The 13,614-nt window shown below is 30.6% G+C and overlaps 1 protein-coding gene across 1 annotated transcript; it reads right to left on the reverse strand.

Annotated features, from left to right (window-relative positions):
* Positions 1 to 10,686: 10,686 nt before the first annotated feature.
* Positions 10,687 to 13,371, reverse strand: LOC8266920. Its single transcript, XM_002522660.4, has 2 exons — positions 12,973 to 13,371; positions 10,687 to 11,802 (listed from the first exon to the last, which is right to left on the reverse strand). The coding sequence occupies exon 2, from the start codon at positions 11,656 to 11,658 to the stop codon at positions 10,948 to 10,950; it is 711 nt and encodes a 236-aa protein (XP_002522706.1). The 5' UTR covers positions 11,659 to 11,802; positions 12,973 to 13,371; the 3' UTR covers positions 10,687 to 10,947.
* Between the last annotated feature and the right edge of the window lie 243 nt (positions 13,372 to 13,614).

Here is a 13,614-nt window from a genome sequence, read left to right on the forward strand (position 1 = left end):
TGTCTGACATATGTTTAGTATCTATTTAATAATATTAATTTGATTTCAGGTCAAACAATTAGAGGGCTAAATATATACATAACTAATATCTAAAAGTATTTTTTTAAGAATATAATTTATTTTATATATAAATCATATTTGTCTAAAAAGAATTTAAAATCATTATAAAGAGAATTCTTTTTTATAAATGTACAGTAAAAAAGTATATGTTAGATATATATCAATCAAAATTCCAATTTCTTTAATTTAAATCTTTTAATTTTTAAAATTATTTTTCTCAATAACAATAATATCAATTTTAATTGATTGATTTAATTAAAGTTTATATAAAAACTCTTGCATGAAGATTTCTATTCAAAGAAAAACCATCTTAAAAAACTTTGGTTTTTTAAGAACTTTTTAAAAGAAAAGGATAGTATTCAGGAAAGATACTATCAATTTTGCATTCAAAACAAAGCCCAAATCAAATTTTTTGATTGGTTTCAAATTCATTGCAAAGAAAATGGCATCCTTTATCCCTTTAAAGATAAGTCCATTAGTCCTGTCACAGTAAGGAACAAAGCCCCTGAGTGGAAGATAGGAGAAAACCTAACTGTCCAGTCAGAACATCCTCCCCTTAGGAAGATAACCATTCCTTATGGAGAGAGTGAGATAGAGGCTACACCTTATAAATTGGTAAGCGAAGACCTAGATAGGAATGTCAAGAACATTGTTCAGCAGAACAATTTCTCAAATACCTGTCTTCACACTATAGGAAAGCAACTGGTTAGGATAGAAAACCATATCCAAAAGCCTCCTGTAGTCTTGACCTCTCCAATCCCCAGCACTGGTCAACCAAAAGAGTCCAACCAGTCAGAAAAGCTTAAAAATCCAGTTTTCAAACCATACCAGATCTCAAAGCCCAGCCAAGACCATTTCCAAAAGCAAACTGAGTTTGCTAAAGCAGTCAGAGAACAACTAAGCAAATTAGCAACCTCTGAGTCTTCCAAAAATCTAGTGCCAGATACTCCTCAAAGCAGTAGGAATATCAGTGCTATAGGACAAGCCCAAAGCGATGAGTCTAACGATTCAGAGCTTGAAAAGCCCTCCAACATCAACAGATTGGGATTACAAGCTCCTATATTAACCTGGCATACTTCTAGGAGTACTGCTCCAGATCTAGGAATAGAAAATAGGAACAATATCCTAACCCAGTCTAGATTCAATGTCTCCTCCGTCTATGAATGGAATATAGATGGAATGTCTGAATACAATATCCTTGGTCTCTTACAGCAGATGACCATGGCAGCCAATGCCTACAAAACCCAAAGCGGTACCTCTGATAGAGCCATTGCTGAGCTCCTGATAGCTGGATTTTCTGGCCAGCTTAAAGGATGGTGGGATTACCATCTCACACAAGCACAACAGCTCCAAATCCTAGGTGCTATCCAAACCACAGTAGAAGGAACTCCCATATTAGATGAATTAGAAAATCCAATTGAGGATGCAGTATCAACTTTAATCCTCACAATTTCCCTTCATTTCATAGGAGACCCTTCTCTTCTGAAAAATAAAAATGCTGAGCTCCTTAGCAACCTGACCTGCAAAAAGCTTAGCAATTTCCAAACCTACAAAGACACCTTCCTAACCAGAGTCATGCTTAGGGAAGATTCTAGCCAACCTTTCTGGAAAGAGAAATTCTTAGCCGGTTTACCTAAGATTCTAGGTGAAAGAGTTAGGAATACCATAAGAGAAGCACATAATGGTCAGATCCCTTATGATTTCTATACTTATGGTGAGCTAGTTAGCCTTACCCAGAAAGAAGGTTTAAAGATATGTCATGACCTTAAGCTCCAAAGACAGCTCAAATAGGAGATGAAAAAGACTAGGCAAGAACTAGGTAGTTTTTGCAACCAGTTTGAGTATAACCCCATAGAGCCCTCTTCTTCCTGTAAAGGGAAATGCAAAGAAAATTTTTCAAAATCTTTTAAGAAAAAACGATTTTTCAAAAATAGAAAGACTCCTAGAAGCAAAGGAGAATTTCTACAAAAAGCCATCTTCTTCCAAATTTCCAAAGGAAAATTTCAAAAAAGATTTTTCCAAAATTACATGCTTTAAATGTGGTAAGAAAGGTCATACTTCAAAGTATTGTAGATTTTCCAAAAAACTCCATGAGCTCCAAATAGAAGAAGAAGTTTTAGCAAAAATTTATGCTCTTCTAGTTGATTCTTCTGAATCAGAGTTCTCAAACAGTGAGGAAGAATTTCAAATTGATGAAATCAAAACCTCAACTGATTGTTCTGAGACAGGTTCAGAAAGCTCTTTAAAGAACATTAATATGCTCACTAGGCAACAAGAAGCTCTTCTTGAAGCTGTAAAGCATATTAGTGATCCTCTTATTCAAAAACAGGTTTTAAAAGAGATTTTAAAAACTGAATCTCTGGTTCCTTCTTCTAGTAAGAATACTTATAATCTTACTATGATTTTGGACAAAGGGAAGAAGTTGAAAAACCCTCTTCCTATTGTGCAGGAACTCCAGAAGGAGATTAAAACCATCAAAACAGAACTCAAAGAGTTGAAAGAAAAACAACAAAATGATTCTGTTTTGCTTCAAAGCCTGATCCTCAAACAGAATAGTGATTCTGATTCTGATGAGGAAAATGATTTTCAAAACCTTGAAGTATCTAAAAATGTTCCTGAAAACTCTATCAATGTTTTAAAGGAAATTACTTCAAGAAAATATTTGATTCAAATAAAGCTTGTTTTCCCTGGTGATTTCCAGATAGAAACCATCGCCTTGTTCGATACAGGAGCAGACCTCAATTGTATCAACTGCGAACTGGTTCCTAGAAGGTTTCATCAAGAAACTAAAGAAAGGCTGACTTCAGCAAATTCTTCAAAGATTAAGATTGCTGGTAAAACTGAAGCCGCAATTCTTAATAACAATATTGTCTTAAAGAATGTTTTCATTCTTACAAAAGACCTTCAGCAAATTGTTATTTTAGGGACTCCGTTTATCAATTTGATAACTCCCTTCAAAGTGACAACTGCTGGAATTATTTTCAAAGCTAAAGATTCAAAGATTGTTTTCCCTTTCTTAGAAAAACCAAAAAAGAGAAATTTGAATCTTATCAAAGCTCATTCTATTTACAATTTCGAAATCAATGCCTTGATCAAAGGAAAACAGACCCATCTTTCTCATCTTCAACAAGATGTGGGTTTGAAGAGAATCCTAGATCAACTGCAAAATAATCTTATTCAAAGGAAAATTTCTGATTTTCAAATAAAAATTGAGAATGAACTCTGTTCTGATCTTCCAAATGCTTTTTGGAATCGAAAGCAACATATGGTAGACTTGCCATATGAAAATGATTTTTCAGATAAGCAAATCCCTACTAAAGCCAGACCCATTCAGATGAATGAGTCTTTAGAAAGCCATTGCAGATTAGAGATTAGAGATCTTGAGTCTAAAGGTTTGATTTCAAAGTCTAGATCACCTTGGTCTTGTGCAGCTTTCTATGTCAATAAGAATAGCGAAATAGAAAGAGGAACTCCTAGACTAGTGATCAACTATAAACCTTTGAACAAAGCTCTAAAGTGGATTAGGTATCCTATTCCCAACAAAAAAGATCTTCTTCAAAAACTGCATTCTACATTCATCTTTTCAAAGTTTGACATGAAATCAGGATTTTGGCAAATCCAGATTGATCCTAAGGATCGATACAAAACGGCTTTTACAGTTCCATTCGGCCAATAAGAGTGGAATGTAATGCCTTTTGGATTGAAAAATGCTCCTTCTGAATTTCAAAAGATCATGAATGACATTTTTAATCCATATTCAAAGTTTTGCATTGTTTACATTGATGATGTATTAATCTTTTCAAATTCCATTGAACAGCATTTCAAACACTTAGAAACATTTTTCTATGTTGTTAAAAAGAATGGTTTACTGGTTTCAAAGTCTAAGATATCTCTTTTTCAAACGAAAATAAGATTTCTTGGTCATTATATCTCTCGGGGCACTATTACTCCAATTGAGAGATCTCTTGCATTCACTTCAAAGTTTCCAGATAAAATTTTGCATTCACTTTAAAGTTTCCAGATAAAATTTTGGAAAAAACTCAGCTTCAAAGATTTCTTGGTAGTATAAATTATGTCTTGAATTTTTATCCTAATTTAAACTGTCTTGCAAGGCCCCTGCATGATAGGCTAAGGAAAAACCCCCCTCCTTGGTCCGACCAGCATACAAAGATAGTTCAAAGCATCAAAAAATAAGTTTTGGAAATTCCTATCCTGCATCTAGCTGATCCTTCTGCATTTAAGATTGTAGAAACTGATGCATCAGAAATAGGATATGGTGGGATTCTGAAGCAAGTTCAAAATTCCAAAGAATGTATTGTCCAGTTTACTTCTGCTCACTGGAACGATACTCAAAAGAATTACTCTACTATCAAAAAGGAAAATAGTTCTTTGTATTTCAAAATTTCAAAGCGATCTTTTGAATCAAAAATTTCTTTTAAGGATTGATTGCAAGTCTGCAAAAGAAGTTTTACAAAAAGATGTTCAAAATATTGCTTCAAAGCAGATTTTCACCCGTTGGCAAGCAATTCTGTCTGTTTTTTACTTTGAAATTGAATTTATTCGAGGAATTATTTGAAACAAGATCTAGGAAACAGAAGAAAATATTAAGCAGTGAAGATAAAGATCACAAATTGAAACAAGATCTAGGAAACATAAGAAAATATTAAGCAGTGAAGATAAAGATCAGTAAATTTCTGGTGTGCAGGATCCTCAGACGAGGCAAGCACAGAGCATACGCTTGATGATGGGGAAAGAAGAAGATAGATAAAGAAGATAAACTTTGAATTGCTTTATTAATAATAATAATAGACTTTGAACATGGACATAAAAACAATTTTGAAAGCTTTAAACAAACATACAACTTTGTAAAACTTTGAAATAGAAGAAAATATAGACTTACAAGAGGAGTTACAAGATTTCTCTCTCTCTACTCACTCTTTTCACTCTTATATTTCTTCGCTTTGATGAGAAGAAGATAACAGAAGAGCTTATCTCTCTATGCTGTCTACTTCAAGTTCTGAATTCTTCTTTAGAGGTCTCCTCTTTATATAGAGGTCTCGGAGCTTTGGATACCTTTCACGGGCTTTGGATGCTTTGGTTAGTGGGGTGGAAATAATTCCAGTTGTCTTCCACTTGTCTTTGAAGTCTTTGGAGTCTTGTGATAATGGCAACCACCTTTTGAGAAAGTTGTCGGCCATGCTTTGAAAGATTCTTTTGCTATTTTGACTTTTTCTTTTTCTTTTTTCTTTTCTTCTCTTTTCTTTTCTTTTTCTTTTTCTTTTTCTCTTTGGGCTTTTGATATGAGCTTTAAGCCCATTACAAAGATCCTTGGGCTGCCGTTTCTGGTTTTCAACCCATGGGCTTTGTCAAGAAGATAACCTTATGAGACTTTGAATATCCCATAACAATCGTCTCCAGCTGAATCATCCAAATCAAATGCAGCAGTATTGGCACTGGAAGAGGACGATGATGAAGCTTTCGATTTGCCTTTGGAAGAAGCTGTTTCAGACAACTGTTTTATTAGTTGTAGGAAATCTTCTTCTGTCTGGGCAGCAGCAAGCTTTGGAAGGAGAAATGACTTCTGTGCCAAGAACGTTGTTTGTTCTTTAGGAGGAGGCAAGAAGCTATTTTTGGTAAGGAAGTTTTGAACGGCTTTAAGGGACAGTTTGTCCTGGTGGTTGAATTTGTCCCACCATTTTACTTTGAATCTTCGGATAAGTGTAATTTCACCATCTGGTAATAGATTGAAGTGAAAGTGCCATACACATACCTAGGGCAAAAAGAAGTTTGAACAGAATAGAAGAAGCGGGGGAAAACGCCTTTCTATTGAGTTGGGTTTGTAATTTGCTTTGAAGAGGTTGAACAGGGGTAAGACCTCTGGAATGATGGTCTCAGGGACATTACCGTAGTAATTCCACCAGTGTTTGAACCAGTAGGGGATTTTGGAGGTTTGGATAAGACTGGTGTCGAAGTAGAAGAGCCAGGAGTGGCTTCTTCCTTCATTTTGAATGAGAAAGGTATTGAACCAGGCTTGCTGGTAATCCTAGTAGGTGAAGGAGGTGTTTAAATTTGAAGGGTAGGTTCTTTTGATAGAAGTTGGAAAGGAACGAGGGGAGTGTAAATCCATACCCCAATCAGACGGGTGAAGGATTTTTTGGATTGTGCATGTTGAATATGCAGGGTCTTTGTGGGTTTTGTCTTTTTTGAAATGTTTAAACTTTGCGGAACCAGTAACCTCGAGGATTGACTGGTAGTAAGACTGAGGCTTTGAAGTGTTCCAGGGTTTGAAAAACCATTCTGGAGGGAAAATCTTTGAAACCAGTTTAGAGGGGCTTTCTGTACAGAATCCTTCCTCAACTGTTAAAACATTTTGAAAAATTGGTTTTTCCAAATACTCATTTGTTTTAAAATGTTTTGATTGAGTCAAAACAATTTCCTGAGAATTTGGTTTTGAAAAACTATTTGAACTTTGAGATAGATTTTGAGGGAAAATCTCTATCTCGGTATTCAAAATAATTTAATACATTCAATTTGTTTTAATTTATGTTCCTTATATATAATATACTCACTATGTTTATATCATTAGAAAAATATAAGAAAAAGTTACAGTAAATGGTATACGTTTTACAGATTTTAGTATATGTTTCATATATATTTAGTATACATATAGTATATAAATAGTATTCGAAATTGGTTTTTAGTTTCAAGTTATATCTTTGGTATCTATGCACCTGTAAGCTTGACCACTACTCAAAAAAATTTGCCAATTTTTTAAAACAAGCATATTATCAAACATCATAAGTGCAAACCATAATCCCATTTAATTCAATTTATTAACCAACTCAAATAGTTATTTAATTGTTTATTCATATATAGATAAAATGGGTAGTAAAATATATTTTAAGCCAATTCAACACTTATAATGTCCTAAAAAAAGAGAAAAATATATTTTTTTAATGTACACAAATAATATATCAAAAACTAAAAACTTAAAAAAAAAAAAATCAAACTCAAAATTTGTGTAAATCTCTGTAAAAAAAAAGAAGAGAAAGTTAGTAACAAACTATTTTATAGTTTAAACATGTAAACAAACAGTTGGAAGACAAGAAATTTGAAGTCATAAGTTACTATTTTATTCACTTTAAAACGTCTACAAAACTATTCAATTTTTCAATATTTGTATTCATATGTTATTCAAAAATATCACAATATAAAATTTGAATCAAATATCAGTAAAACCATTCAAACAAATCAATATCAAATAATTTTAAGACCAAATTAGATAACAAGAACTTAGTGTCAAAGAAGATACAACTCATAAAAATTGTAACCTTTGCCAACCAAATGCCCATGCCTCTCCATCACCAATGCTTATTACTTTACAATTATATAGCTTTAATCTGAGCTTCAGAGTTATTAACTTGTCTTTCTTCTTAATGTTGATTTAAATATTTCTTCGGTTTTTTACACTTAATTGAAGCTTTGCCAATACTCGATGATAATGACGAAGAAAAAGAGCTTTGATATTCTCCTTTGATAACAATGGAGTTGTAATGATGATAATGATGATGATGATAAAAAAGAAGAAGATGATGATGATTCCAGGAGTGTCAAAAAAGATGCAATATCATAAGAGAAAGTACCGTATAAATAAAATGAAAAAAATCAAGCAAATTAATAAAAAATAAATATAAAGTAAAAATAAAAGAAAAATAAAACTACAATATAAATAATATTTTTTTCAAAAAGAACATGCCACAAAGAGGAGCAAATTATTGAAACCCTTTCATTCTGACAATTTTCTTTTTGCATACTGTTATTTTAAAACTACATTATTTTATCTCAAAATCTTTTCAAAAGGTATACAATTAATTCTTATATTGAATTTTTATTTTACTTTTAAAGTAAAATTATGATGAGAACCCTGCATGAAGTTCTGATGACATTAGGAGTTCAAGCAATAAAAGAAATTCTAAAATCTTTAGCAGAATTAAGATTCTTTGTTGAAGTAGGATTCCTTGTGCTACATGGGTTCTCATCAAATTATATTTTAATCTTTTATGTATGAAATTGAACAATATTTTAAATTTTCATCTGTTAACTATTTAGAGACTAAAAATGCTTATTGTTTAATTTTTAGAGACTAAAATATTATGTGCCACCCTTCATAATTAAATAGAATAAGATTAAAAGTTATGAGAATAGTGATTAAGAGTATAATAAATATAGGTGTAACTATTAAATAATTGTTATTGGTAATATCTACATGATCAGAAATACTGATTATTATCTTAGTGGTCAAATAAAATTAATATAATTATTTTTTAAAAACCTAAACTGAAAAAGTTGTTGAAAAATATTGATTACTATCTTAGTGGTCAAATAAAATTAATATATTTGCTCTTAAATGAAAAAGGTTATTTTTTTTAAACTAAGATTGTTTAATTTAATGAATAAAATAATATAAAAACTAATCTTTTATTTTTACTTTTAACTCTATTTAACCTAAAACAGAATTTCATAAAAAAATGCATTGTAGAAGGTTAGTATTAATTCTTATATATATAAATAAATAAATAAATATATATATATATATATATATATATATATATATATATATATATATATATAAGTAAGGTTGTAACTTACTTTTTCTCTCTTCACAAGAATTTTTCTATGATATTTAAATTATTTATTTAAATTGTGGTGAGTTAGAATTTATATGAAAAAAAACTACTAAAAATAATAATTGTATAAATATTAAAGGAATTAACTATTCTATATATATACATAAAGATATATATAAATATATATATATATATATATATATATATATAAGTAAGATTATAACTTGCTTTTTCTCTCTTTACAAGGATTTTTCTATAATTTTTAAATTATTTATTTCAATTGTGGTGAGTTTAAGAATTTATATGAAAAAAAACTACTAAAAATAATAATTGTATAAATATTAAAAGAATTAACTATTATAGAATGATATATATTAATTAGTATTAAAAGTATTATAATTTTATAGTTAGCCATTTAATTTCTTTAAATTATTCTCCTTACTTTATCATTATAAGAATTATTTTAAATTTTTTAATCCACTTCTTAGAATTAATAATTAATCTAATTTTTGTGAAAAAATTCTATGATTTTTTTTATTTAATTACTACGAAGTCTTTTCCTTACTTTCTTTCTTAAGAATTATACTAAGATTTTTAATATATTTTTTAATTTAATTTTTATATATTTTTTGTTCGATTTCATAAAAAATATTCTAATTCATATTTTTTTGTATATGTATTTACATAATTTTTTATTAATAAACCACTATATTGATGTTAATGTCTAATTCATATAACTATGCTAAATACATAAATGGATCCTTGAACTTATTCTGTTTTTACATTTGGCCCTTCAAACTCAATTTTGATTCAATTGGACTTTTCAACTTTATTGGTTGTTACTTTTAACCCCTCCACTAACAGTAATAATAAAAAATTAATATTCTCTCTAATGACGCTACTTATAATAGGCCAAATACATAATTAAACTATCAAATTTGTCTTATTTTCGTAATTGACCCCTAAACTCAACTTTGATTCAATTACGCATATGAATTTCACGAGTTATTATATTTAAATCTTTCACAGACGTAAGTTAAGCGTTTTGGATTAACCTCATAAAAATTATGTTTCACTAATTCCAATATGTTATTTATTGTACATTAAAATTATTTTATTAGTTTATAAAATAAAATAAAAGATACATTTTCCAAAAGTTGAATATCAATGCTCCGGATCGTTTGTTTCCCACCTGTTGTAAATTGGGAAAATATCCAGATTTTTCTATATCGAAATATCAGTTGAAAAAATCATAGGCAAGTTAAAAGACTAAGTTAAAAGATTAAAATAAACTATTGTAATCTTCAACTTTTCCATCATCAAATTTTTCTTTTTATTCTAACAAGCCATGCCCACACCAGTAACCATAACAATGAAATATTTAACAAATATAAAAAAACAACGAGTTTTATTTAAGAACTAAAACTCATTATTTTACTTTTTTATTTTATTTATTTATTTTATATTTTAAATATATTATTATGTATTTCGAACTTACGCATTTTTTAAATGGCGTACAACATACGCCTTTGATGTCTGTGATTGGTCGTTGATGTCTGTGATTGAAGAATTTAAAAATAACAACCAATAAAATTGAGAAGTTCAATTGAATCCAAGTTGAGTTCAGTGACCAATTGGAAAAATGAGACAAAGAAATAATAAATTTAACATTCTTTTTGTTGCTCTAATATTTTATTCTTAATACAATTTAATTCAAGCAAATTTAAACATATTAAAACTACTTATATTTATAATAATAATAAATTTATTATTTGAAATAAACACTAAAATTACCTTATACTAAAAATAAAAATTTACTCTAATTTAATAATAAAAATAATTTTAGACAAATTTGATATTTGATAATAAATTTAAATATCAAACTATAATTTTAAACTACTAGTTTAGTTCTTCGCCTAATACGGAAGGCGGTAGTAATTAGCTTTATTAAAACTCTACAAATTTTAATATAATAAAAAAAAATACAGAGACTGAGTCATATATTAAACCAAATCTTAGGGATAAATAGTATTTGACCCTAAACATTTCCATTTAAGCAGTTAATCGAAACCTAACAGCAAAAACAATATTCCCAACATTGACATAATGTTCTTTTTCTTTTCTTTTTTTGTTTCCCAATTTCATTCCACTGCCTTGTTAAAAAAGATTACTGATTTCCCGTACTACGAGCTAAGAAAAATCAACAAAAATACATAAAATCATACAAGAGAAAAAACATTACGGAAAGATCAAAGGGCATTCATGTCGTCGAAGAAGAAGCACCAACTCTGACAATAATCCTTGTCATCTTCATTCCAATCAAAGTAACATTCTCAGCACCAACAAATTTAGACTTCCTAAATAACCCAACGATCTTACTAACTTCATTATCACTACACTCCCCAACAACCACAACACAAACACCACCATTCCTCACGGTCCTCTCTATCTCTCCCACAAATCTGACCGGAAACAAAGCTTCCATTAAATGGGCACTAAAACCCAAATCAAAAACCCCATCAAAAAAAGGTAAATTATTAGGATCAGCCTTTCTAACAAGAGGCAAAGAATCAACCAGCTCAACGCCAGCAACATCAAAAACACCCATTTTATTCAAAGCCATGACTTCATGGCCAGCACCAGCAGACACACAAAGGACTTTAGAGTTGTTATGCAAGAGATGAAGGCTTTGGAGATGTGAAAAGAATGTGGTGTAAGAAGCAACTTGGGAAAGCCAGGCGTTTGAGGACCAGAGACGTTGGTTTTTTTTAGAGAGTGGCAGAAGGGGCCGGTGTTTGAGTGATGGGTCACAGGTTGATGTTGGGAATTTGAGGTGGGGTTTTGTGATGGGTGTGTTTGGTGCTACGCATGTTGCTGGTGTTTCGAAATAAAGATGGAGGAGTATGATTGTTGATATTGTTATGCAGAGAATCGAAATTTTGTTTAGGAAATTCTCTATGTGTTTCTCCATTTGAGTTTCATGAAGTGGAAATTAGATGTAACAAACATGCCCAAACTGGCACAACTTCGTAATTTTAATCTTTTCTTTTTTGGACCGTGGAGTCTAGCAGCACGAAGCTCTGTCTGCTATCCAATTCCTAAATATCCTGCATAACTGGTCAGTGAAAAAAAATGAGTATAAACTCACTGAAAAGAGAAACAAATAACAAAAGAAAACAAATAAATGGTTTAACGTCATATCTCATACTGTAAATATAATTTGAAATTTAATATCTAATTCTAATCTTATTTTTATATAATTCTATTAATTTTTTTTATATTCTAATTAATTAATTTTTCCAAAAATTCGGCAGCATCTCCTGTACAAATCATACTAATTCCTCCATAAAAATAGATCCAAATCCTGCAAAAGAAACTCACAATACGTATAATGCCCGTTATAACCTTCTATTATGTGTGTGTGTGTGTGTGTGTATGTGTGTAGATACACACACGCACACACATAAATGGAAGGTTATATAATATGATTAAGATCACAATGCAATAAGTTACATAAAAGCTTATATTAAATTCATTATACCACCTGAGAGATTTATTTCACCTAGGTAATTACTATTCGTAATTTAGCAATTAATAAGTCATGAAGTACTAAACTTTCATGTAAGAAAGACAATTAGAAAAAGATACAACGAGGGCCAGTAGAAAAGCCACCATAAGAAACCCAAGATGCAACACCCACATTATTATTTTCTTTTATTCATTTCGGTTATGTTCATGGTTATCAAGATGAATAAGTCTTATTGTTGATATTGGCTAGTGCATCGGGTTGGAGTTGATGCATATGAAAAGAAATAGACATTCATTCCCTCTTCAAGATACAGAAAGAATTATTTTTAATAATTTACAGAACCGGTCTAATGATTTGGCAGGGCATTATATTAGTTCTTCTTAGCTAGCTTTAATGTCCTATATTCTATGTTGTTTATTTACAAGTTCACTTAAAAGAAGTACTCTTGCATTTAACTACAAGCAGTACCAGATTAACTCCAGTTCTAAATCACTATATGTAAAATTAATGTTAATGCCAACTTTTTAATATCCAAAAGTAAGGTTTACCGCAACAAGTTATCCAGCTAAATACCTAAAAGTCTTGTTCAAGAACTCATTACTTTTAAAATTTCGCAGTTAGAAAACGAATTAAAACCCAATTTAAGCAAAAAATCCAACAACACAACATAATCATCTAGTTCCTACATGAATAGATCCAGTTCTGATCCACTTGAAAGATGAGGCAATCAAAAATTAAAGAACCTATTTTACATACCTTAAACCTGATTTGATTTAACAATCGATCAAAATTGAATGGATGAGAAAACTTGGGGTTCAAAAGCTGATCTAGGGAGCTGACAGGAAAGCTTTTCCACAGTTGATAACGCCGTCGGAGTTGGTGACGCCAGGAGAGGAGAATGACAGCAGCTCACCATGATTCATAAAAATCCCTCTCTTTAGAACGTTGAAGATGGGCAAGATGATCATCTGGGTGAGATATTCTTACAAAAATCTGCTCGAGGCAGGCTGAGAACGGTGGAGAAGTTTATTCCAAAATAGCTCTCTCTGAGTTACTGTCAAAAGCTAAGAATTTGGCCCAAAAGTCTTTGAATGCACGAGAACCATTCACTTGCCCTTCATATTTTATTTAATTAATATCATATTCATTTTCTTTTTTAGATACATTAGATCAGATCAAGGCATAGGCATAGGCATAGGCATATCTCTCATATATATGCAAGAGGTAAAAAAATGGGAAAGATAATTAAACCCTTGTTGTTTATTTTATCTCAATTTTATTCTTAATTCTTTCTAGAAAGTCGAATTAAACTCAAATTGATAACATCCTTTAACTCCTTAGTGCTGGAGCCCACTATAAATGACACCTAGCCCTATATATTATATTTATATATTTTTC

This window comes from Ricinus communis, chromosome 7 (genome assembly GCF_019578655.1).
Source record: "Ricinus communis isolate WT05 ecotype wild-type chromosome 7, ASM1957865v1, whole genome shotgun sequence".
NCBI classification, from domain to species: Eukaryota; Viridiplantae; Streptophyta; class Magnoliopsida; order Malpighiales; family Euphorbiaceae; genus Ricinus; species Ricinus communis.

Excerpts from the sequence above, each read along its gene's own strand:
- LOC8266920 (XM_002522660.4), bottom strand. The coding sequence starts at position 11,658 with ATGGAGAAACACATAGAGAATTTCCTAAACAAAATTTCGATTCTCTGC.